The sequence below is a fragment of the Elephantulus edwardii genome, unplaced genomic scaffold (genome assembly GCF_000299155.1).
Source record: "Elephantulus edwardii isolate Elephantulus edwardi_28Jun2011 unplaced genomic scaffold, EleEdw1.0 scaffold00028, whole genome shotgun sequence".
In the NCBI taxonomy this organism is placed as follows: Eukaryota; Metazoa; Chordata; class Mammalia; order Macroscelidea; family Macroscelididae; genus Elephantulus; species Elephantulus edwardii.
Window position 1 is genome coordinate 13,102,066 of NW_006399778.1, and position 22,929 is coordinate 13,124,994.

At 42.2% G+C, this 22,929-nt stretch overlaps 1 protein-coding gene across 1 annotated transcript in view; it reads left to right on the plus strand.

Annotated features, from left to right (window-relative positions):
- Positions 1 to 4,583: 4,583 nt before the first annotated feature.
- The window catches only part of TMCO4 (transmembrane and coiled-coil domains 4), a 146,474-nt gene continuing 128,128 nt past the window's right edge, over positions 4,584 to 22,929 (plus strand). Inside the window, exons 1-2 of the mRNA XM_006883582.1 lie at positions 4,584 to 4,679; positions 14,325 to 14,502. Coding sequence (XP_006883644.1) covers positions 14,333 to 14,502 — 170 coding nt within the window. The 5' untranslated portion in view covers positions 4,584 to 4,679; positions 14,325 to 14,332. The remainder of the gene's footprint in view (positions 4,680 to 14,324; positions 14,503 to 22,929) is intronic.

Sequence of the window (22,929 nt, forward strand, 5' to 3'; positions counted from 1 at the left end):
TCTCATTAAAGACGCAGGATTTTTTTCATGTGTCCTCTCCACAACCTCAATGAGGTGCTTTCTCCTTGGGCTGTTTTCCCTCATGGTTACAATATCATGACAAGTAGTGTTCAAGATAAAATGTATATGTTTTTTCTTTATCTTTAAAAAATATATATGTGGCTTTTTGTGTAAGTATGAGAAAAATTTCTATTTTAAAATTATGTTTAGAATTAGCCACCTGGACCCAGGTTAGATGATCCCAATTTTGTTGGCAACATCTAAAGCATCCTTGTCAGGAGTGAGTCAAACGTATGCCTTCTCTCCATCAGGCCTAATCCAGGTGTTGGCCTGGGCCACATCAGTATCATAGAGCTTTTTTACAGTTTGTTTGATTTGGTGCTTGCTGGCCTTGACATCCACAATGAACACAAGTGTGTTGTTATCTTCTGTCTTCTTCATGGCTGGCTCATTGGTCAGGGGGAACTTGATGATGGCATAGTGGTCAAGCTTGTTTCTCCTGTGGGTGCTCTTCTGGGGGGTATTGGAGTCTCAGCCACAGGAAGGTGGGTGACACACAGATCTTCTCTTCTTTGTGGCTGTGGATACCCTTCAGGATTGCCTTCATGGTCTTTAATGCCTTTTCTTTGGCTTAAGTTTTGGGAGGGACAGGAACTTCCTTCTTTGCTTTCAGTACTCTTTTTGAAAAGAAAAAAAGAAAGAAACATGGCGTTTTGAAATAAGAATCTTCTAGGGATTAAGAATGTAATAGGGTTTTATTTGAGTTCTGTTTTTGCAAAATAAAATCACAAGAGAAAATGTTAAAAATATAGAAAAAGAAAACCTATATCAATGTTCTCTAGCCCCACAACCCCAAAACCAAGAAATAATTATTATTAACACTTTACTAAGATGCATTACTAATAATGAGTGACTGGAATGCAAAAGTTGAGAACTAGGAAAAAGAATCAGTAGTCGGAAAATAGGGACTTGGTGACAGAAATGAGGCTGGGAATAGAATGATAGAATTCTGTACAATCAAGGATTTATTCATAAAAAGATTAATTGCATTGGGAAAAATGTGCTGTCAGAGACCTCTCCAGAGTTCTGAAAAGCAGTGATGTTAGTCTAGAGACAAAGGTGCACCTAATCCAGGCCATGTTCTTCACAATTACTTGTTATGCTTTTTACAAGAAACATAAATGCAGGCTACACAGATAGATTTCACCTGATGGAATGCACAGGAATCAGATCAATTATATCTGTGGAAAGAATTGTTGGAGAAGTTCAGTATCAGCGGTAAAAACAAGGCCAAGTGCTGATTGTGGTACAGACCATCAACCGCTCATACGCAAATTCAAATTAAAGAAGTTTAAATCATATCCACAGGAATAAAAATTTGACCTTGAATCTATCCCCCATAAATTTAAAAACCAACTCAGGTATAGGTTTGAGGCCTTGAAAACTAATGAACGAAGACCAGATAAGCTGTGGGAAGATATAAAGACTGTTGTTCATGAAGAATGCAAAAAGTCTTTACAAAGAAGGAAGAAGAAAAGACCAAAATGGGTGTCAGAAGAGACTCTAAATATTGCACTAGAGCACCAGGAAGCCAAAGCAAGAAATCAAGACGTTAAGGAGCTGAATAGATTCTTTCAAAGGGCAGCTCAGAAGGGCAAGGCAAAATATTACCATGAAACGAGCAAGGAGCTGGAATCAGAAAATCAAAAGGGCTAAACTCGCTCAGCGTTTCTTAAGCTGAAAGAAATAACGAACAGATTCAAGCCATGAGCTGCAATGCCTCATGCTATGGGGCAGAATATTAAATGATTCAGAAAGCATTAAAAGAACATGGAAGGAGTATACAGAGTCATTGTACCAAAAAGCATTGGCTGACACAGAAGAATTTCAAGAAACAACGTATGATTAAGAGGCAATGGTGATGAAGGAGGAAGGTCAGGCTACTCTGAAAGATTTGGCAAAAAAATAAAGCTTCCGGAATTAATGGAATACCAACTCATGTAGTTCAACAAACAGATGTTGCCCTGGATGTGCTTACCAAATTGTGCCAAGAAATCTAGAGGACAACTACTTGGCCAACTGACTGGAAGAGATCCATATTTATTCCGTTCCAAAAAGAGGTGACCTGACAGAATGTGGAAATTATTGAACAAGATCACACACTAGCAAAATCCTGCTGAAGATTATCTAGAATCAGCTGAAACAGTATATTGACAGAACTACCAGAAATATAAGCTGGATTTAGAAAAGGTTGTGGCACTAGAGACATTATTGCCAAAGTCAGATGGATCTTTGCAGAAAGCAGAGAATACTAGAAGAATGTCTGTGTTTCATTGACTATGCAAAGGCATCTGACTGTGTGAATCACAACAGATAATGGTTAACCTTGAGGAAAAGGGGAATCCCAGAACACTTGATTATGCTTATATGAAACCTATGCTTGGACCAAGCAGCAGTCAGAACAGAACAAAGAAACATTGCATGGTTCAAAATCAGGAAAGAAGTATGTCAGGGATGCATCCTGTCCCCATAGCTTTTCAACCTGTATGCAGAACAGATCAGTTGGGAAGTAGGGCTTTATGAGAAGGAGTGTGGCATCAAGATTGGAGGAAGACTCATCGACAACCTATGATATGCAGATGATACAATCTTGCTTGCTGAAACTAAAGAGGACCTGAAGCACTTGCTGCAGAAGGTCAAGGACTGTAGTCTTCAATATGGTTGAAGCTCAACATCAAGAAGACAAAGATTCTCACCACTGGGCCAATTGGTAGCATCATGATAGATGGAGAAGAGATTGAGGTTGTTAGCAATTACAGCTTTCTCAGATCTATAATCAACAACACTCTTAATATCAGCAGTCAGGAAATAAAAAGATTAATTGCATTGGGAAAATCTGCTGTCAGAGACCTCTCCAGAGTTCTGAAAAGCAACGATGTCAGTCTAGAGACAAAGGTGCACCTAATCCAGACCATGTTCTTCACAATTACTTGTTATGCTACAAGACCTTGGGGAGGGCCTTTGTGTTTAAATGTTGGTTGTTATATTTTGGGGGAACATTCTTCTAAGTGGTACAGCACTTTACTGTCAATATGCTGTACTGAGGTAACTTGGGGTTATTGTGATGCCGAACTTTGTGACATTGGGGTGTCAAATGTCATAAAGGTTACCCATGGTGGACAGTGTTTGGTGGAACTCCCAATATAAGACAGGTTTGGAAACAGGAGAAGTATCCACTTCCTAAACAACATGTGTCTGGAAACTCTATGAACTTTGATAAATGATTATAGTTATAGAAAGGCTTCAGGCCTTTTATTCATAGGGTTGCTATGAGTCATGCTCTACTCAGTGACAATCAACAACAACTGCGTTTCCTTCTGATCCTTTCTCTGCATTGAATATTTTTAAAAGGCTTAACTTCTTGGCCCTGGAATGTCCATGGAAGAACCTTACTGGTAGCAGTGGTTGAGCACTGGGCTGTTTCCATAAAGACTGAAAGCCTTGAAAATCACCTGGAGGAATCTTACTCTGCCCTGTAGGGTCTCTGTGAGTCAGAATCAGCTTGAGGGCAGTGGGTTTCATTGTTTGTATAAAGAGGACTTGGGTACTTCCATATGCTTAATTCTTGTTCCATCTCCTTTCCTCATCTGGTGCTTGATTCCAGTTTGAGGACAAACTGTACTGTGAGGAAGAGAAATATCAAGGAAAATCTATTCTTATTTGTGGTAGTAATCGTCAGCTTCAGTTTACAGTGACCTTATGTATAGATGAGATGTTGCCTTTTTCTGTGCCATCTTCTCTCTTGTGATCCACAAGAGTTTTCTATGATTAGGTTTTAGAAATAGGTAACTAAGCTTTTCTTACTAGCCTGTCTTCATCTGGCAGCTCTGTAGAAACCCAACTACCATGGATGTTGTTAGTATTTGAAATATCCTACTAGAATTTGAAATATCCATGACGTAGCTTCCAGCATCATAACAATACATAGGCCGACACAGTGCAGCACACTGGCACACAAGTGACAGAAGAAACATGTACCCCTTGTTGAAGGCTAAACATTGGTCCGTTCCTTCACGTACTGTGCATTCATTCCGTGAGCACCACTGTGCCGTGTGTGCATGTTTGGACACTAGGAGACACAGGGCCTGTGTTCTATTGTCCTGGCTAACCAAGGGTGCTGGGTGCAGTAACCAGAGCTCAGGGCCTAAGAGATTAGAAGAGGGGCATTAAATGAGATGGTCCCTGTAAGGTCCCAGGGCCATGCCTCAGTAAGCCAAAGAGCCCTCAGTAAGCAGTGGCTGCTCTGCTCTCTGCTGAAAACGGCATCCTGGGGAGAGGAACCAGCAGGAGTAAAGTATAGAACAACCCCCTCCCCACAAGCTTCTTGCCCTTGACCTCCTTCAGATTCCACACCCTATGGACTATGGGCTCAAGTGTGTCAGAGATGATGAGGATGGTGCAGGCTAGAACAGGGTTCAGATTTGTTGTTCATAGGGTGCCTATGTGTTCTATGAGTCATGAGACTTGAGGGCACATAACAACAATGGGCCTGCAGGCTGGTTTTTCTGGTTTGCTCACAGGAGAATTTGCATATTTCTCTGAAGAACCTTCAAGAAGTTAGGCAGCCTGCTTTGAGACTTAGAGAGACAGAAGGCCCACAGTTATTTCTTAAAATCTGAGTAAGTATTACATAAGAACTATTTTCCTTCAGAACCCTTAAAATTATTTTAAAATTGTCTTGGTTATCACTTTATGTATGTATTTATCATCTCCTTCATTGTAATATATCCTCCATGATGAGGATCCTCTGTCCCCAGCATGTATGTAGGCACAGTGCCTGGGACCTAGTAGGTGCCAAAATAATATGTATAACATGAATTAAGTGATTAACTTGGGGCGGAGGTAAATGTTTATTTAAAATATACTAAAATTTTAAGAAAGGATCTGCACAATTCTGTTGACTCCCTTTGCGATTTTTGGGTTGTTGTGTTTTTGTTTTGTTTTTAAAAAAAACCCAAACACTCACTTTTTATTTGAAAAAAAAAACAGATGGACTTACACTGTTGTCATTATGTGCTATTGAGTCTATACTGATGTATAACTAAGTCCTACAGCTGATTTTCAGAAGCTATAAAACACATGGAAGAAGACTGACTGCCCATCTTTCTCCTGCAAAGCAACTGGCAGATTCAAACCAACTGTCTTTGGTTTTGCAACACAACTCCTTACTCCCTGGGTCACCAGTTATGCAAGTAGTACAGCAAGACCCTGGTACCGTAACCCTTCCCCATGTGAGCTTGGCTCTAACAATTACATTTAAACTCCTTAGCTGAGTGGTTGAGAAGGCCTCTCAGAGGAGGTGGCATTGAAACTGACATCCAGAAAGAGTGTTCTAGGCTGGGGGAACTGCAAGTGTGAAGACCTAGCTTGAATCTTTGAGAACAGACACAGTCAGGGTGACTGAAAGTATTGAACAAATCAGGAAGGGGAAGTGGCATCTGAGATGTACCTGAGAGGTAGGCAGGAGCCAGGTCACATAGGGCTTTGTAGGTCATAATAGATTGACATCTATCCTGGTGCAGATGAAAGCCTTCATAATTTTTTAAGCAGGCAAGTGGCATGGTCGATATGTATGACTAAAAGTGCACTTGTGTTACTTCTGTATAAAGAATGTATATTGTTGAAGGAATGAATAAATTAATTTGGCCTAAGCTGAGATTTTTTTTTTAATTCATTTTAATGAAAGTTTACAGAGACTTAGGGTTTCCACTCATTCATTGTTGTACTTTTCTCCCTGGCCACCCCCAACCCCCAATTCACTCTTCTCTTTGAAAAGTAAAAGAAAATCTCTTTCATTGTTATACAATCCTTCCCCCCAAGTCCACTCCACTGTGCAGCCTTCATTCTGGACTCCTGTCATGACAACAGTACCCAATCATATGTCCCTTTTAAACAATTCTCTCCCTCATCTGTTTCAATGCAGTATACATCATACATCCCCTCCTTCTCTGTCTTCCCTCAACCTTGATGTCAGTCCCGTTTTTACAACAGTGGCCCTGTGCAATATATGTCCTTTTATGATTGAGATATTTCACTCAGCATAATGTCCTTCAGGGTCACCCATTTTGAATAATACTGCATGAGTTCCTTATTTTTCAATGCTGCATTGTGTGACTATACCACAGCTTCTCCATTCATTTGTTGATGGGCACTTGGGTTGTTTCCAGCTCTTTGCTATTGTGAACAAAGCTGCAGTAAACATGGGTATGCATATATCTGCTTGAGTGGTGGTTATGGCTTCTTTAGGGTAAATTCCCAGTAGTGGAATTGCTTGGTCAAATGGTATTTCTATTTGCACCTTTTTGAGAAAGCTCCATACAGCGCCATCCTTCCATTTTACACTCCCATCAGCAGTGAATAAGGGTTTCAGTTTCTCTGCAACCTCGCCAGCATTTGTTTGCTGTTCTGTTAAATGTTACTGTTCTTACTGCGGTGAGATGATATCTCATAGTTGTTTTGATTTGCATCTCTCTTAGAGCTAGAGATTTTTAACATTTCTTCATGTGCTTGTTGGCCATCTGAATGTCTTCTTTGGTGAAGTGTCTGTTCATATCCTGTGCCCATTTTTCAATTGGCTTATTTACCTTATCTTGTGGTGCTCGAGTATTTTCTAAATTCTACATATAAGTCCCTTGTTTGAATGAAGCTGAGCTTTTTGTGCACAGAGTACATGCCCCTCCTCTGTGGTTAGAGTCAAGGCAGTTCATGCTTCTTTGGTTAAAAGGATGTTTATTCTTGATTTCATAACTCCTATGCTTGAGTAAGAGAGAGAGAGATCAGCTGGCCCAGAGGACAGAAAGCGATGCTACCAAGCCAAAGGTGGGTGACTTTTAATCCGTGGCCCTCGGGCCGGTCTTTCATTGTTTTTGTTCAGACATTCCTCTAGGTCCTATAGCCCTGGTGTACAAGTTGCCGTACAGCGGTAACTTGTGGTTGCTGTGAGGCTGAGCACTATGACACTGATGTGTCAAATGTGCAACAATGAATGAATAGAATCCCAAAATCTCTGTAGATGTTCATTAAAATGAAAAATAAACAACCTAAATTTAGAAAAAAAATTGTGTTAATGGTTGGTTACCCAATGTGGACAGAGAGTGGGGTGGAGCTCCCCAATGAAAGCAAGCTTGGAAGGAGGAGTGGCATCCACTTCCGTAATAGCTTGCCTTGGGAAAACCTATGAACCTGGAGAGAGGATGAGAGACACCCAAGCGTTGAGGACTCTCCTTCATAGCATCGCTATGAGTTGCCTGCGACTCGACGACACTTAACAGCAACAACATGCTTGAGGATGGCACAGGATAGAGCATTGGGTCTCTATGAGTCATACTTGGCTCGATGGCACCTAACAACAACAACAACAGCATTAAACTCTCCAGATACTAGACCTATAAAATACCTTGTTGGGCTCTTCTGGGTAAAAGAGGCAAGTACTCCAGCCTCCAAATGGCCTGTGAAGTTGACTAAATGAAGTGAAAATTGTTGAGTCCTAAGACGTCATGGCTGGATGCTGCACTTGGTACTGGTTTTTATTTTGAGACATTTCTTTTGTCTGTTACAGTGAAGGCTGGAGAAGGGAAAGGCCCATGGTCTGGGCTGCTCCTATGAGTCATGAGAAGCTACAAATCTAGAACTTGGGTTTCTGAAGCAATGACTGGATCTAGTCCTCCTGATTGGCTTGGCTAGATGTTAAACAGTCTGGATCTCAGTTTCTCCATCTAAAACAAGAGAGGAGGATCCCTGGGGTGGTATAAAGGAAAGAACAGGGGATTTGGGACCATAGCTCTGGTTTAGAGCTCATCATTTGCTTACTGTACAACTTTGAGAAAACCTTTTTGGCCTCTCTTAGCCTGTTTCCTCCGTTGTACAAAACCATCAAATGGTTCATGCCCTGCTTAACTACGTGAGAGTTGTGAGAATTAAAGGGACTTGAAAGTGCTTTGTAAACTGTTAATGCTGTGTGAATGTTGATGTTTTGCCATTAAGTATCTTAAGATTGTGTTAATAAGGTAATTATTAATTGTGGATATAGTTTTAAATACCTTCTATACAGAAATCCAATTTTGAGAATAAATTTTTATTGCTCATCTGGATAGGAATAAAGTTATGGACCCAAAACAGTGCAAAGTCTGGTTATGAGGCTACAGATCTCTTGGCGGTAGGTCAGGTATTGTAAAAATGATGTCATGGAAGCTCCTGACCTCTAACTTCACAGCTAACCAAAGCTGTTTCCTATGAAGCAGGTCAGACATACTTGTCAATCTCTTTACCAGTTCTCACACTAGCCAGCCCTCTGTTTCTCTGTTGGGTTTGATAATCCATAGTAATGGCCACACAGAACTGACAGACAATACTCATGATTATGGAGTTTGTTAGAGAAGAATCGGGTTACCATTCTGGGTCAGAAACCACTCAAGATAGAGTTCTTTGCTCAGGACAGCTTCTTCTCATCTGTATTGTGAGACACTTCCTCTCTCTAAAACGTGTCCTCCCTGCCCCATGGCCCCTCAGTGAGTCTCTGCACAGCTGAGGCAAGTGTTCCAAAACTCTTTAGCTCTACTAATAAGTGCTCAGAGGCACGACACTCAGCCAAGAAACGTTGACTCAGAGATGCTCAGCTCTATCAAGTGCCAAGTCCCCAGAGGCACCCCACTCTGCTAACAAGCCTCCTTCTGGAAGGTACTCAATTTGAAGTCCACTGTGCCATCTCCTGCTAGTCTCTTGGTTCAGCTGACTCTGCTGCTACTGTTTCTATGCCACTAGTTCTGTCTTATTGTTATAGCACTTTGTCTCCTGGTATTAGGAGGTTCTTAGCACTGAGACCCTGATTCCAAAGGATACCTTCCACTCCTAGCTCTTCCTTCTGGATAGTTGTGCCACTGGGCACACCCTGTTTTACCTCTGGGATGGCTCATTTTCACCTTCTTGTTGTTAGGGCCCATTGAGTCAAGTATGAGCTGTAGTGACTGTATGAACAACAGATTTGAACCTTTTCCTATCCTGCGCCATCCTCACAATCTCTGACATGTACTCAAGCCATTGCTGTCGTTATTATGTCAGTCCATTTGGTTAAGGGTTAAACCACAGAATACCAAGCTGTCCCAGGAGAGAATCAAACTTCCAAGCTTTTAGTTGGCAGCATTAACCGTTTGCACCAACGGACTTCAGACATCATGATAGAACTTGACTTGTAGATCCTGGTTCCCAGTAAGGGCCAAATAATACTAACCCTTATTATTTTCACTTCCTTTTGTCATGTGCCAGGCACTGTGCTGAACATTTCACTTATTTAGTCATCATTATATTCCTTTACATATATAACAATTATTTATATAGCTGTAACCCTGGAGAGAGTGAAATTAAGTTGCTCCTCGGAGGCAAGGCTTTTGAAACTCCATCTCGCATACTTTGGACATGTTGTCAAGAGGCACCAGTCCTTACAGGACATAATACTTGGAAGAGTAGAAGATGAGTACCAGAAAGGCCCTGGATAAGACAGATTGACACAATGACTGTGGCAGTGGGGTCAGGTATGTTTGAGACCATGAGGTTGACTCAGGCTAGGGCAAGGTTTAGAGTCATTGTTCATGAAGTCACTATGAGTCATAGTCAACTTGATGGCACATAATAACAATAGCCCTGTGCCAAAGGAGTCCTGGTGACATAGTTGTTAAGTGTTCAGTTTTGTTAACACTTCAAACCCACCAGCTGCTTCATGGGAAATAAATATATGGCATCTGATTCTGTAAAGATTACAGCATTTGAAACCCTATGGTACAGTTTTTCTCTTCCTTACAGGGTTTCTGTGACTCAGAGTAGACTTAATAGCAAGGGTTTTTGGTTTAACCCTGTGCCAACTCTGTTCCAAGTGTTTATAAATGTTTACCCACGTGAGCTATGTCATTTACTCCTGACACAGCCCTTCCAGGTAGATACTGTTACAGTCCCAAGCTGTAGGTGAGGAAACCTGAGAGCAGAGAGGTTGAGTTACTCCAAGTCTGTATCTACTAGGAGGAAGTGCTTGGATTCACACCCAGGTCTGCCTGGCCACTGAGCCTGCCTTTCTATCCTTGAAACCGGATATTCAAAGCTGACACCCTTTCCTGATGGTCTGGCCACTCCTAGGTACACAGTCACCTCTCGCAAGGCCCTTCCTACTCCTCGAGTGCCTGGTTTGCCTCCTGCTCCCATATTTTCTCCTTTCATTCTTCCCTCTCCTTCTTTCTATCATTGAGGTCAATACACACAGTACACTCTACTATAATATAAAAACAAACCTTTTGTCTTCAAGTAAATCTATCTGATCCTGTAGGACAGAGTAGAGCTGCCCCATAGGGTTTCTAAGACTGTACTATTTATGGAAGTAGACCGTCATATGTTACTTCCATAGAACCACTGATGGTTCACATCATAAACCTTTCCATTCGCAGCTGAGCTCGTCACTCCAACCAGAACTCCAGATACTATATTGTATATATGATATATCTGATATATCAGATATGCCATACATAATATAATACATATATATATAAGTGGTCGTGGTACTAGGGATATTATAGCTAATGTTAGATGGTTCTTGTCAGAAAGCAGAGAGTACCAGAGGAATGTCTATCTGTGCTTCATTGACTATGCAAAGGCTTTTGACTGTGTGGATCACAACAAGCTATGGCTGACTCTGAGAAGAATGGGAATCCCAGAACACTTGATTGTGCTTATGCGAAATCTGTACTTGGACCAAGAGGCAGTGGTCAGAACAGAGCAAAGAGACACTGCATGGTTCAAAATTGGGAAGGGCTTCCACCATGCCTTTTCAATCTGTATGCAGAACAGATCATCCGGGAGGCTGGACTGTATGAGTTGGAATGTGGCATCAGAATTGGTGGAAGATCTATTAACAATCTACGTTATGCAGATGACACAACCCTGCTTGCTGAAACTGAGGAGGACCTGAAGCACTTGCTGCAGAAGGTCAAGGACTGCAGCGTTCAATATGGATTGAGGCTCAATATCAAGAAAACAAAGATTCTCACCACTCGGACAATTGGCAACATCAGTATGGATGGTGAAGAGATTGAGATAGTTAACAGTTTTTGTTTACTTGTTTCCACAGTCAACACTCTTGCTACAAGCAGCCAGGAAGTCAAGAGACAAATTGCATTGGGAAAGTCAGTTGTCAGGGACCTCTCCAGAGTACTGAAGAGCAACAACATCAGGCTGCGCCTGATCCAGGCTATAGTCTTCACAATTGTGTGCTATGCATTGGAGGATGATAGAAAGAGAACTGATGTGTTTGAGCTGTGCTGCTGGAGAAGAGGGTTGAGTATACCATGGACTGCTGGAGAACAAACAGGTTTTGTGAAGCCGGGCAGCTCCTTAGAGTCAAGGATTCTGAAGCTTCATCTGACATATTTTGGGCATGTTGCAAGTAGGGACCCATCTTTGGAGAGGGACATCATGTTTGGGAGAGTGGAGGGACAGTTTAGGAGAGGAAGACCCTCGATGAGATGGAGCGATTCAGAGATTGGGGAGTAGGTGTGTCAGAGACAGTGAGGTTGGCACAGGATAAAGCAGGGTTTAGGGCTCTTGTACATAGGGTCACTATGAGTCACAGACGACTCGATGGCAAATAACAACAACAATATGTATATATATTTTATATACATATATATAACTATGTATTATGTGCACATAATAAAATGCACATTTTTTTATAAGAATATATTTTTATTAGGCTTTTTTGTAACAAATAGTACTTTGTTGATTTATAAATGCACATGTTTTAAATGTATCTCAATGGGCATCTACTTCCATGTCTCTTGAGTGACACAAATTCTGAAGGACTTAGCTCTAACTGAAAGATTGGTGGAGTCTCAGAAGAGAGACCTAGCAGTCTGCCCTGGAACAGTCGCAGGCATCGAACACCCAGTGGAGCACTTCTATGCTGAAACACATGGGGCCGTCATGCAGCAGAATCACTCCACACCAGCTGGTTTAGTTGTGGTGTTGGGTTTTCTCATCCTCACCAAGGTTGAAATAGCGACCCAGTAGGCTCCCTTGTACCCCTTTTGAGAAGATAGCCCCTCCCAGAGATAACCACTCTTCTGACTAGTTTGTTGTTCAACATTATATAAATGGAATGTTGTTGCAGTATTCTTTCATGGGTATGGATTTTTTGCTTATCATCTTGTCTGTGAGATAACTCCTATTGTGGCGAGCCACACTTCATACTTTTTCACTTCTGTAATGTCACTTGGTGTAACTCTACCACTATCTTGCCTATTGTGGGCGTTTGGGTTGTTTCACATTTGAAGCTAATGTGAATGAAACTGTCTATTTCCCTCGTAAAGGACCTGTCTTTTGGTGGATGTAAGTTGTCATTTGTCTAGGAGTGGAATTACTGGAACAAGGAGAAGACATATATTTAGCGAGAATGGATATTACCAACTAGTTTCCCAAAATGGTTGAAGCAGTTTAGGCTCCCACCAACAACATGTGAAAGCTTCATTTCGTTTCCTCTTCACCAGCACCAGCACTCAGTCTTTTTCATTATAGCCATTTCAATGAATAATGATAGCATCTCATTTTGAGTGATATTTTCCATTTCTCTGATGACTAATTTAACCACCTTTTCACATGCTTATTGGCCATTTGGGTTTCTGCTATGCAGTAATCATGCTTATTGGCCATTTGGGTTCCTGCTATGCAGTAATTGTTCAACTCTTTTGCCCATTTTAAGAAATTAAATTATTTGTCTTTTTCCTAGTGATTTCTATCCATAGCTATCATTTCTGACTCACAGGGACCCTATAGAGTGGAATAGAGCTGTGTGCTGTGGGGTTTCCAAGGCTGTCACTCTTTACAGAAGCGATTGCCACATCTTTCTCTTGCCAAGCATCTGTGGGATTCAAACCATGGACCTTTTAGTTAGCAGTTCAGCACTTAACCATTGTCCCAGGAGGACTCCTTAACAAATAATTTTTGTTGTTGTGTACTGTCAAGTTGGAACAGACCTATTGCTGACCCTTCAGTGGGTTTTCAGAGGCAGTAATTACACAGGAGAACATTGCCCATCATTCTCCTGCAGAGCAGCTGGTGGATTTGAACTGTGTGCCTTTAGTATTGCAATGCAGCTTCTTGCCACTAGGCCACCAGAGCTTATAGTGGTAAGGAGTTGTGCTGCCCACCCAAAGGCACAAGGTTCAAATTCACCAGCTGCTCTGCAGGAGAAAGATGGTGAGTTATCTCCTGTGCAATTTACTGCTTGTGAAAACCTGCTGGAAGGTCAGCTGTGAGTCAGTTCTCACTTGATGGCACATACACAAACCCTTCATTGGCAATCATTTGAAACTCTCTTAGTCTGTGGCTGGCCTATTTATTCTCATAAAGGAGTCTTTTGGTGAATTTAAAAAACCAAATTCAAGCTCTGACAGCCCCATGTGCCTGTAGCAGAACTGTGCTCTGTATCGTCCAGTGGCTCTAATCTAGGAGGTAAATGGTCAGAAATTTTTCCCCTGGATAAATTCTTTGAACTTTTTAGTTAGTGATAGAGCTGTTTGAACCATTCAAAACTTCTTTTTAGAAATGAAAGTTCCTCATTTTTCCTTTAAATTAATGAATTGTGATTTGGGTTAAAATGTACAGAAAGAATTTTTTTCCCATTCAACAATTTATGCATTTTTTTCATGGTGGTAGTTACCATCCCCTCAACAGAGAAATGCACTTTTCAACTTCTTTCCTGGGTTCCCCATTCCCTGCCTCTTCTGAGTCTTGTTTTGTAGCGCATACCACTCCTGTGGTCTCCTATGGTTGATTATTCTCAGGAGCACACTCCTCCGGGGTGGTGGTGTTCACATTATGTTGTTGTCATGTGCTGTTGTGTTGGAACCAACTCATAGCTGTCCCTCCAGAGGGTTTTCAGCGGCTGTAAATCGTACAGGAGAAGATTGCCCAGCTGATGAATTCGAACCATGTGCCTTTGGGTTGGCAGAGCCACTCTTTACCCACTAGACCACTGGAGGTCCCGGTTCACATTATAATTTATCTATTGGTTGACAGAAAGGTGGTCTTTGGAAGTGGCTTCAGTTTCAGGTTTGTCTAAGATATCTAAGAGTCTAATTCTCGGGATTCTACCAAAGTTCTTCATTTTAATGAAGCTAATTTATCAATCTTTTTTAGGTTGGGAATTTCTGTGTCTTAAGTAATCTTTACCTACCCTGTGGAAATATGTTTTACTGGTTTTGAGCAGGTTTGTTTTTTTCCCTCTTTAGGGCTGGGAATGGCCACGTGGGAAAGGCCAAGCCCGAGGCCGCCTCAGGCAACCGAGCCAGCTAAGGAGGGGGACATAAATCTGCCCACTGGCCGGGAGCTGACTGAGGCCAACCGCTTCGCCTATGCTGCGCTCTGTGGCATCTCCCTGTCCCAGCTGTTTCCAGAACCCGAGCACAGGTGAGTGCTTCTCTCTCCCAGTGGGAATCTCAGGCTTCCTTCATTTTCTTCAGGTAGGTAAGCACTGCCAACCTGGCAGCCTGCCAGGTGCTATGGTGGGGGGGGGCAACAGGAGCATGTCATCATCCTTACCTTTCAGGACCTCACAGTTGGGTTTGGGTAAGACATCTTCTCAGTGAGTATTCCTTCACTTGTACCTCCAGCAAGCGTTTTCTAAGTACCTAAAAATTAGTTTCCCATTCGACAATTTATACATTGTTTATTTACAGTGGTTAAGATCCCCTCAGTGTAACAGCATTTCCCCCCACTTCCTCCCTGGGTTCCCAGTTTCAAACAGTGTGTCAGACGCTTTTTGAAGTACATGGAGAATATATATGTACATACACATGTAAAGACAGTATTATGTACCATCTAGGCAGTTCTAACTCATAGCAACCCTATATGCAATAGAACTGCCTGGTCTTATATTAATACAGAGTTGTGGTGGTAGTTGTTGTTAGATACTGTTGATTTGAGTACAATTCTTAGCAACCCAGTGGACAGCAGATCTGAACCCTGTACTATCTTCATCATATCTCATGTGCTTGAGTCCATTGCTGCAGTCACTGTGCCAATCTTCCTGGTTCAGGGTCTTCCTCTCTTTCACCTACCCTCCACCTTTCCAAGTATGATGTGCCTTTCCAGGCAATAACTTCTCCTAACCACATATGCAAAGTATGTGAGACAAATCTTTGTCATCTTTGCCTCCAAGAAACATTCTGACTACACTTTCTCCAAGATGTATTTGTTGCTCTTTTGGCAGTTTATGGGGTAGTCAGTACTCCAACATCACAGCTCAAAGTGATCTATTCTCCTTCTACCATCCTTATTCATTGTCCAGTTTTCAGATGCTTAGCAAGTAATTAAAAAGACTGCGGCCTGAATTAGGTGCACCTTAGTCTTTAAACTGACACCATTGCCCCTCAGTAATTTGAAGAGGTCCCGGACAGCAGACTTTCCCCAATTAATTTATCTCCTGATCTCCTGATATCTAGTAACAAAAGTGTTGATTTGGATCCAAGAAAGATGAAAATCATTGCTAATTTGTTAGCTATAGTATTAGTGGTAGATATGCTTGCTTTCTTATCATTTGCTTTTATTAGTATAGTACTTGTCTGTCAGTTTGCTGTACTGGGGTAACTTGTGGCTTGCTGTGATGCTGGAAGCTGTTCCACCAGTGTATGTCACATGACAAAAGAGTCACCCATGGTAGACAAATTTCAGCAAACCTCCCAAATTAAGACAGATTTGGATGCAGGATTGGCCATCCTCTTCTGCAATAACAGGCCTCTGAAAACCCTATGAGCAATGGAGGAACATGAGTAACTATAGTATTCGCAGTAGCTAATGAAGAGATAAAAATATTTGTTGGCCGCTCTAATCTATCAGCCTGCCCATGGAAGAGAGAGGTACAGTCTCCTCCCAGGAAGATTTACAGCCTCGGAAATCTGACAAAGGGATACTATGAACTGATGCTGACTCAATGGCAGTGGGCTGTATATTACTTACTATCAAGTAAGTTCTGACGCTAAGTGACCCTCTATCTAATTTCTGAGGCTATAAATAAATCACAACAAAAGGAATCTGCCCTTGTATCTCTCTCAGGGCAGTCGGTAGATTCAAACCACCAAAGTAGCACGTAGCCTTTGAGTTAGCAGTGCAGCTGTACAGACCACACGACCAAAGCTCTTGCTCTATCACCCAGAGACAGGCAAAGAATTAGATGCAATTAAATCAATCCCTATTTATGATGACCCAATGTATGCAGAGTAAGATTTCATAATTTTCAAAATTGTATTCTTTCAGAAGTAGATCTCTGGGCCTCTCTTCTGAGGTACTTTGGGCGGGTTTGAATCACCAGCTTTTCAGCTTTGAGTGCTTAACCACTTCACCGCCAGATAATACAGACACTGTCCTCCACCTCAAGTGTGACACAGTGTAGGAGGATAGAATATCTGTTTATTCTCTCAACATGTGTGTGCTGGGTGTAGTTTATGTAAGGCCTGTAGAGGAAACCAAGAAGAGCAAGCCATGGCTCCTGTCCCCATGGTACTTACTGTCTTAGAGAGGTACTCATATTAGTGATTGTAACAGCTGACAGCAGATTCATCCTTGAGAGGGTTAAACCAGGCTACTTCTTGGAGGCAAGGATTCTGGGGCTTCGTCTGACATACTTCGGACATGTTGTAAGGAGAGACAGGTCCTTGGAGAGGGACATCATGCTTGGTAGGGTGGAGGGACAGCGCAGGAGGGGAAGACCCTCTATGAGGTGGATTGATTCAGTGACTGGGGTAATCAGGATAGGTGTGTCAGGCAATGCGATTGGCATAGCATAGAGCAGGGTTTAGGGCTGTTGTACATAGGGTCGCTGTGAGTCGCAAATGACTCGACAGCACATAACAACAACAGCTGACAGTGCTTTAAGTGTCATGATGGGGTTACATGGGGTCTTGTGGGAGCAAGAGAATGAATGACAGTTTTAATGACAGTGTCATATTTTAATGTCTGCCAATCTTGATGTCACATTTCTCCTCATAGAGCCCAGCCTCCCAGATAATCTGCTCTGCATACAGATTGAAAAAGTACGGAGATAGGACACATCCCTGACGTATACCCTTCACAGTTTTGAACGATGCAGTGTTTCCTTGCTCTGTTCTGATGACTGCCTCCTGGTCGAAGTATAGGTTTTGCATAAGCGCAATCAAATGTTCTGGGATTCTCATTCTTCTCAGAGTTAGCCACAGTTTGTTGTGGTCCACATAGTCAAACACCTTTACATAGTCAATGAAACACAGATTGACATTCCTCTGGTATTCCCTGCTTTCAGCTAAGATCCATCTAACATCAGCTACAATATCTCTAGTACCACAGCCTCTTCTAAACCTAACTTGCACATCTGGGAGTTCTCTATTGACGTACTGTTCCAGTTATATTTTTATAATCTTTAGCAGAATCTTGCTTGCATGTGATATTCTGCTGTGTGTATTTGTGTGCATATCATATATTTGGAGTTAGAATATCAGAGTTTTCAGTAGAAGTCAGAGCTTGGATTAAATCCAGCATTCGCCATTCACTGGTTGTGTGACCTCGAACATAACACTTGCTTCCCTGAGCCTTGGTTCCTTCTGTCATGATAATATCTCAGGATTATTCTGTTGAATAAGCAGTGAGATGAGACATATAAAACATCCCCATGTTCAGTCCAGTGCATGGCCCAAAGTCAACTCCCAGTGAATGTGAGCTCTTTCAATTATTAATACTGGAAGCATCAAAGAAAGCTTTCATGGGGAAGGTGGCAGCCAGGCTGGGCTTTGAAGACCAGTCAAATTTTATTTTTTTTAATTAATTTTAATGAACATTTACAGAGAATTTAGATTTCCATTCATTCATTGTTGCACTTTTCTCCTTGCCCATCCCTCCCTCCAATTCTCTCTTCTCTTTGAAAAGTAAGAAATAGTCTTTCATTGTTATACAATCCCTCCCTCCAAGTCCACTCCACTATGCAGCCTTCAATCTGTACTCCTGTCATGACAGTAATACCTAATCATATATCCCTTTTAAACAGTTCTCTCCCTCATCTGTTTCAATGCAGTATACATTATTTATCCCCTCTTTCTCAGTCTTCCCCCAACCCCTATGTCTGTCCTGTTTAGCAACAGTGGCACTATCCAGTATTTGTCCTTTTGTGACTGAGATATTTCACTCAGCATAATGTCCTCCATGGGTAACCATTTTGTAAAATATTTCATGAGTTCATTGTTTTTGTAATGTGGCATAGTATTCCATTGTGTGAATACACCAAAGCTTCTCTATCCATTTGTTTGTTGATGGGCGCTTGGGTTGTTTCCAACTCTTTACTATTGTGAACAAAGCCACAATAAACATGGGTGTGCATATATCTGCTTGGGTGGCAGTTATGGTTCCTTTAGGGTATATTCCCAGTAATGGAATTGCTGAGTCAAATGGTATTTCTGTTTGCAACTTTTTGAGAGAGCGCCATACAGCCTTACATAGTGGTTGCACCATTTTACACACCTACCAACAGTGAATAAGGGTTCCAGTTTCTCCACAACCTCGCCAGCACTTGATGTTTGCTGTTCTGTTAAATTTTACTATTCTGACTGGGGTGAGATGGTATCTCATAGTTGTTTTGATTTGCATCTCATTTCTTCATGTGTTTGCCATCTGAATGTCTTCTTTGGTGAAGTGTCTATTCATATCCTGTGCCTATTTTTGGGTTATTTACCTTTATCTTGTTGTGGTGCTTGAGTATTTTATAAATTCTAGATATAAGTTCCTTATCTGACATGTCATTACCAAATATTTTTTCCTAGTCTGTGGCTTCCTTTTTACCCTGTTGGAGAAGTTTTTGGATGTGAATATGGATTTGATTCTTAGAAGGTCCCATTCATTTGGTTTTATTCTCTCCTCGTTGTAGATTTTTCAGGATGCTTGGAATACTGTTTATGTTTTGGATTAGGATGTCTAAAGTTCATCTAAGCTTTTCTTTAATGAAGTTTATAGTCCTTGGTTTTAGCCCGAGGTTCATGATCCACTTTGAGTTCACTTTTGTGTATGGAGTGAGGTATGGATCATGCTTAAATTTTTTGCTGATAGTTTTCCAATTTTGCCAACACCATTTGTTAAAAAAGGCTGTTGTTTCCCCACTTAACTGAGTTCATCTCCTTGTCAAAAACCAGTTGACCATAGGTAGATTATCTGATCTTTGGGTTCTCAATTCTATTCCATTGATCTATGTGTCTGTCATTGTACCAGTACCACGTTGTCTTGACCACCACAGTAGTGTAGAAGGATTTTAAATCAGGGAGCAAGATGCCTCCTACCTTGTTTCTCTTTTTAAGGAGTGCTTTGCTTATTCGGGGCCTATTGCCTTTTCAATCTCATGACCAATCAAATTTTTACTGTCATAGATAAGGGAAAGATAGAGACCGAACTGAGGTGAAGCAGTTGGACTGGCCAAAGAGAAGTCTGCCTTGGCAGATGGAAAGAGAGCCAGGTGCGTAGATAGGTGTCTGCCTGATGGGGCCAGACACACAGCTGATAGGAAACAATGGAGCAGATCCATGAAGAGCCTTGAATACTAGATAAAAGAGTGTGGCCTTTGTAGAGAGCAAGCAGAGGTTAGATGGTTGTACTTAATTGGATTTCTGTATCTAAAAGCTTCAGTTCTCTTCATTCATTGTTGCATATTTTCCTTCCCATGCCCCCAGTTTGCTTTTCTCTTTGAAAAGATTCTTTCCTTGTTGCACTGTTTCCTCCATCTCCCCACCCTCCCCCCTCAGTCCATCTTGTTAAATATCCATTTTGTTAAAATATCAATTTTAAAAAGAGGGGAAGAGAAAGAAAATTAAAATATATAGAGGTTGAATAACTAATATTTTTCACAAGTGGGGTGGAGGGAATGCCAGCACCATGTCTGGCAGCGAAGGTGGTAAGAAGCAGCCCCTGAAACAGCCCAAGAAGCTGACCAAGGAGATAGACAAGGAAGATAAGGCTTTCAAGCAGAAACAAAGAGAAGAACAGAAGAAACTCGAGGAGCAAAAAGCAAAGGCTACGGGCAAAGGTCCCCTGGCCAAAGGTGGAATTAAGAAATCTGGCAAAAAGTAAGACTCAGGCAGTGATGAACCTTACTTCCATTCCTTTATAAAACATCTGGATTCTCTGCTACAACATCTGTTGCCACCTGTAGTTAAAAGGAAGTGTTGTCTTGGAGCCTGTTGTACATTTAAGGAGAAACTTTTTGTGAAACAGTGAAGAAGAAGAAATTCTATGGTGGTCCATCACCATTTCTCGCTCAACCATTCTGATCTTAGCTGTGCAGTGAAAGTAAAAGCAGTCCAGAATCCTGTCAGAATCGCCTCTTCATTCTTTGTTATGCCTGGAGTTCTGTACCATCTGGAATTAAACCAACTCATTTGAATTTTTTTTTTTAAAAAAAGCTTCAATTCCCAATTATGTCTGGAGTTCTTAGTACTGGAGCGCAGTAGAGAGCACCAGGGCCAGGACTCACCCCCAGGGATTCCAGTGGGTTGAGTTTAGAGGCTGGAGAAGGCCAGTTAGGAGGCCAGTGCAGTCGTCAGGGAACCACGGCAGTGACTGAGAGTGAGGGAGACAGGGTTTTCTCAGGGAGAGTGGAGTCCACCTGGGGACAGGTGAATGTCGTAGGCGAGGTGGGAGGAGCCAGGGGTTCAGCAGAGTGATGTCATTACTGAAAACAGGGGCACAGATTGGGGCAGGAGATGACAAGAAGGGGCTCCATCTCAGAGTTTTCAAGACTGCTCCATGGTGGCCCTGCTCACGCATCCCGAGGACCTTAGTTGATTTTTCCATATGTTTCTTTAATGCCTTTGTCTCTGCTGCAAGATGCAGCTCTTGAATTTACTCATCTCCTTGGTGGTCACTTCCAGGAAGCTTTTCTTAACCCACCTTCCAGCCACTTCTCCCACTTGCACCACCTGTTCAATCTGGGTTCTTGGGGGACAGGCTCTGCCTAACCTACCTCTGAGCCCCCAGTTCGTTGCACACAGCTTGGTGCCCCATAAACACTTGGTAAAGGTTTGTGGAAAGGAGTAACCACTGATATTTTTGACCCTGGAGGCATTCCTTGAACATAGACTTAGTTCTGGGCTCCAGTGCCAACTCTGCCACTTTTCAGCTGCATGTGACCTTGAGCAGGCTATTTTAACTTCTCTCAGCATCAGTCTCAGCATCTGTAGAATGGGGCTAGTCATGACCACTTTGCGGTGCATTTATAAGTTTTAAATGAGTTCATGTAGGTAAAGCACATAGACGGTGCCTGGCAGATGTGAGGTGCACAGAGAGTGCTGCTGCTTGCTTTCTAACCCTGTCATACTCTCTTTGCCATCTAGAAAATGGGAATAATACTGTAAACTATCCATAACCAATCAGAGTATTTGGGGCAGCATGTTACAGGATAGTGTGCTAAAAGAAATGTAAATGATAGGTCTTTTCCATGTAACATGATTCCAAAAGTAGATAGCCCCAGAATCAATTTGACACTGCCATCCAGTCAGAACCAACTCAGCTGACCCTCTGTGGCTTTTCAAATCTTTCTACTGTGGATCAGCTGGGCGATTCCAGCTACCTACCTTCGGATTGGCAGCACAACTCCTTACCCACTAGGCCACTAGAGCTCCCTCGAGATCAGTTTAATGCCCACATCCTTTGGATTGACTTCTCTGCAGTTAACTATGAGTTGGTTCTGTCTCAGTGGCAAGGAGTTGTTGTTGTTGTTCGTATCAGTTCTCTAGGTCTTCCTTGCCTGATCACAGAGTGACTGCTGCAGCTCCGGACATCACATCCTCTCAACAGACAAAACCCATGGCGAGGAGGAGAGAGAGAATCTCCTCAGATATCTCAGAAGCTAGGAAATATTTCTCCAAATACTCTGAATAGACTTCTTTATTGTACCATTGGCCAGATTTGTCCCCAGCCTGAGACTCAGCTTCGAGGGAAGCTGGGGGAAAATTCCTGTTTGCTGTTTTCAGTTTCCGTTGTGGACTATGGGCTATGATGGCCAGGAAGAGGGGTTGGGGAATTATTACCGCAGAGTAACTTCACAGTGTCTGCATTTATTGGAGGAGGTGGGTGTGAGAAGGGAATGCTTTGATGGACCCTGAATAGCCCAGCATGGAGCTGTTGCCAAGGGTTCTTGTTATTAACACTGAAACCCACCACATGCTCTCTGGAGAGCCTTCTCATCTCTCCTGGATATTCTATTCCCAAGCAAGACACTGCCTGGAAGAGCCTGCCTTGCTCCCTGCTCTAGCCCATGGTGCTATTGGCCCCCAGCTCCTGGTGGCTCTTGTGGACAACAGAATAAAACTTGCCTGTTCCAGTGCCATCCTCCTGATCGGTTGCCAGCTAGACTGCTGTGCTCTTTAGGACTTCACTGGCTGATTTTATTTTTAAATTCATTTTAATGAAATGTTTACAGAGACTTAGGGTTTCCAGTCATTCATTCTTGCACTTTTCTTCCTTCCCCCCATTCACTCTTCTCCTTGAAAAGAAAAAGAAAACCTCTTTATTTTGTTATGCAGTCCCTCCCCCCACCCCAAGTCCACCCCACTATGCAGCCTTCACTCTGGACTTCTGTAATGACAAGAATACCCATTCATATGTCCCTTTTAAACAGTTCTCTCCCTCATCTGTTTCAATGCAACATACATCATTCCTCCCCTCCTTCTCTGCCTTCCCTCAACCCTGATGTCAGTCCCACTTTACAACAGTGGTCCTCTGCAATATTTGTCCTTTCTGGAAGTAGATCACCAGGCCTTTCTTCCTAGTCCACTTCAATCTAAAGTGCTCCAGGAACCTGTGTAGCAGCACCATAGCAACATGTAAACC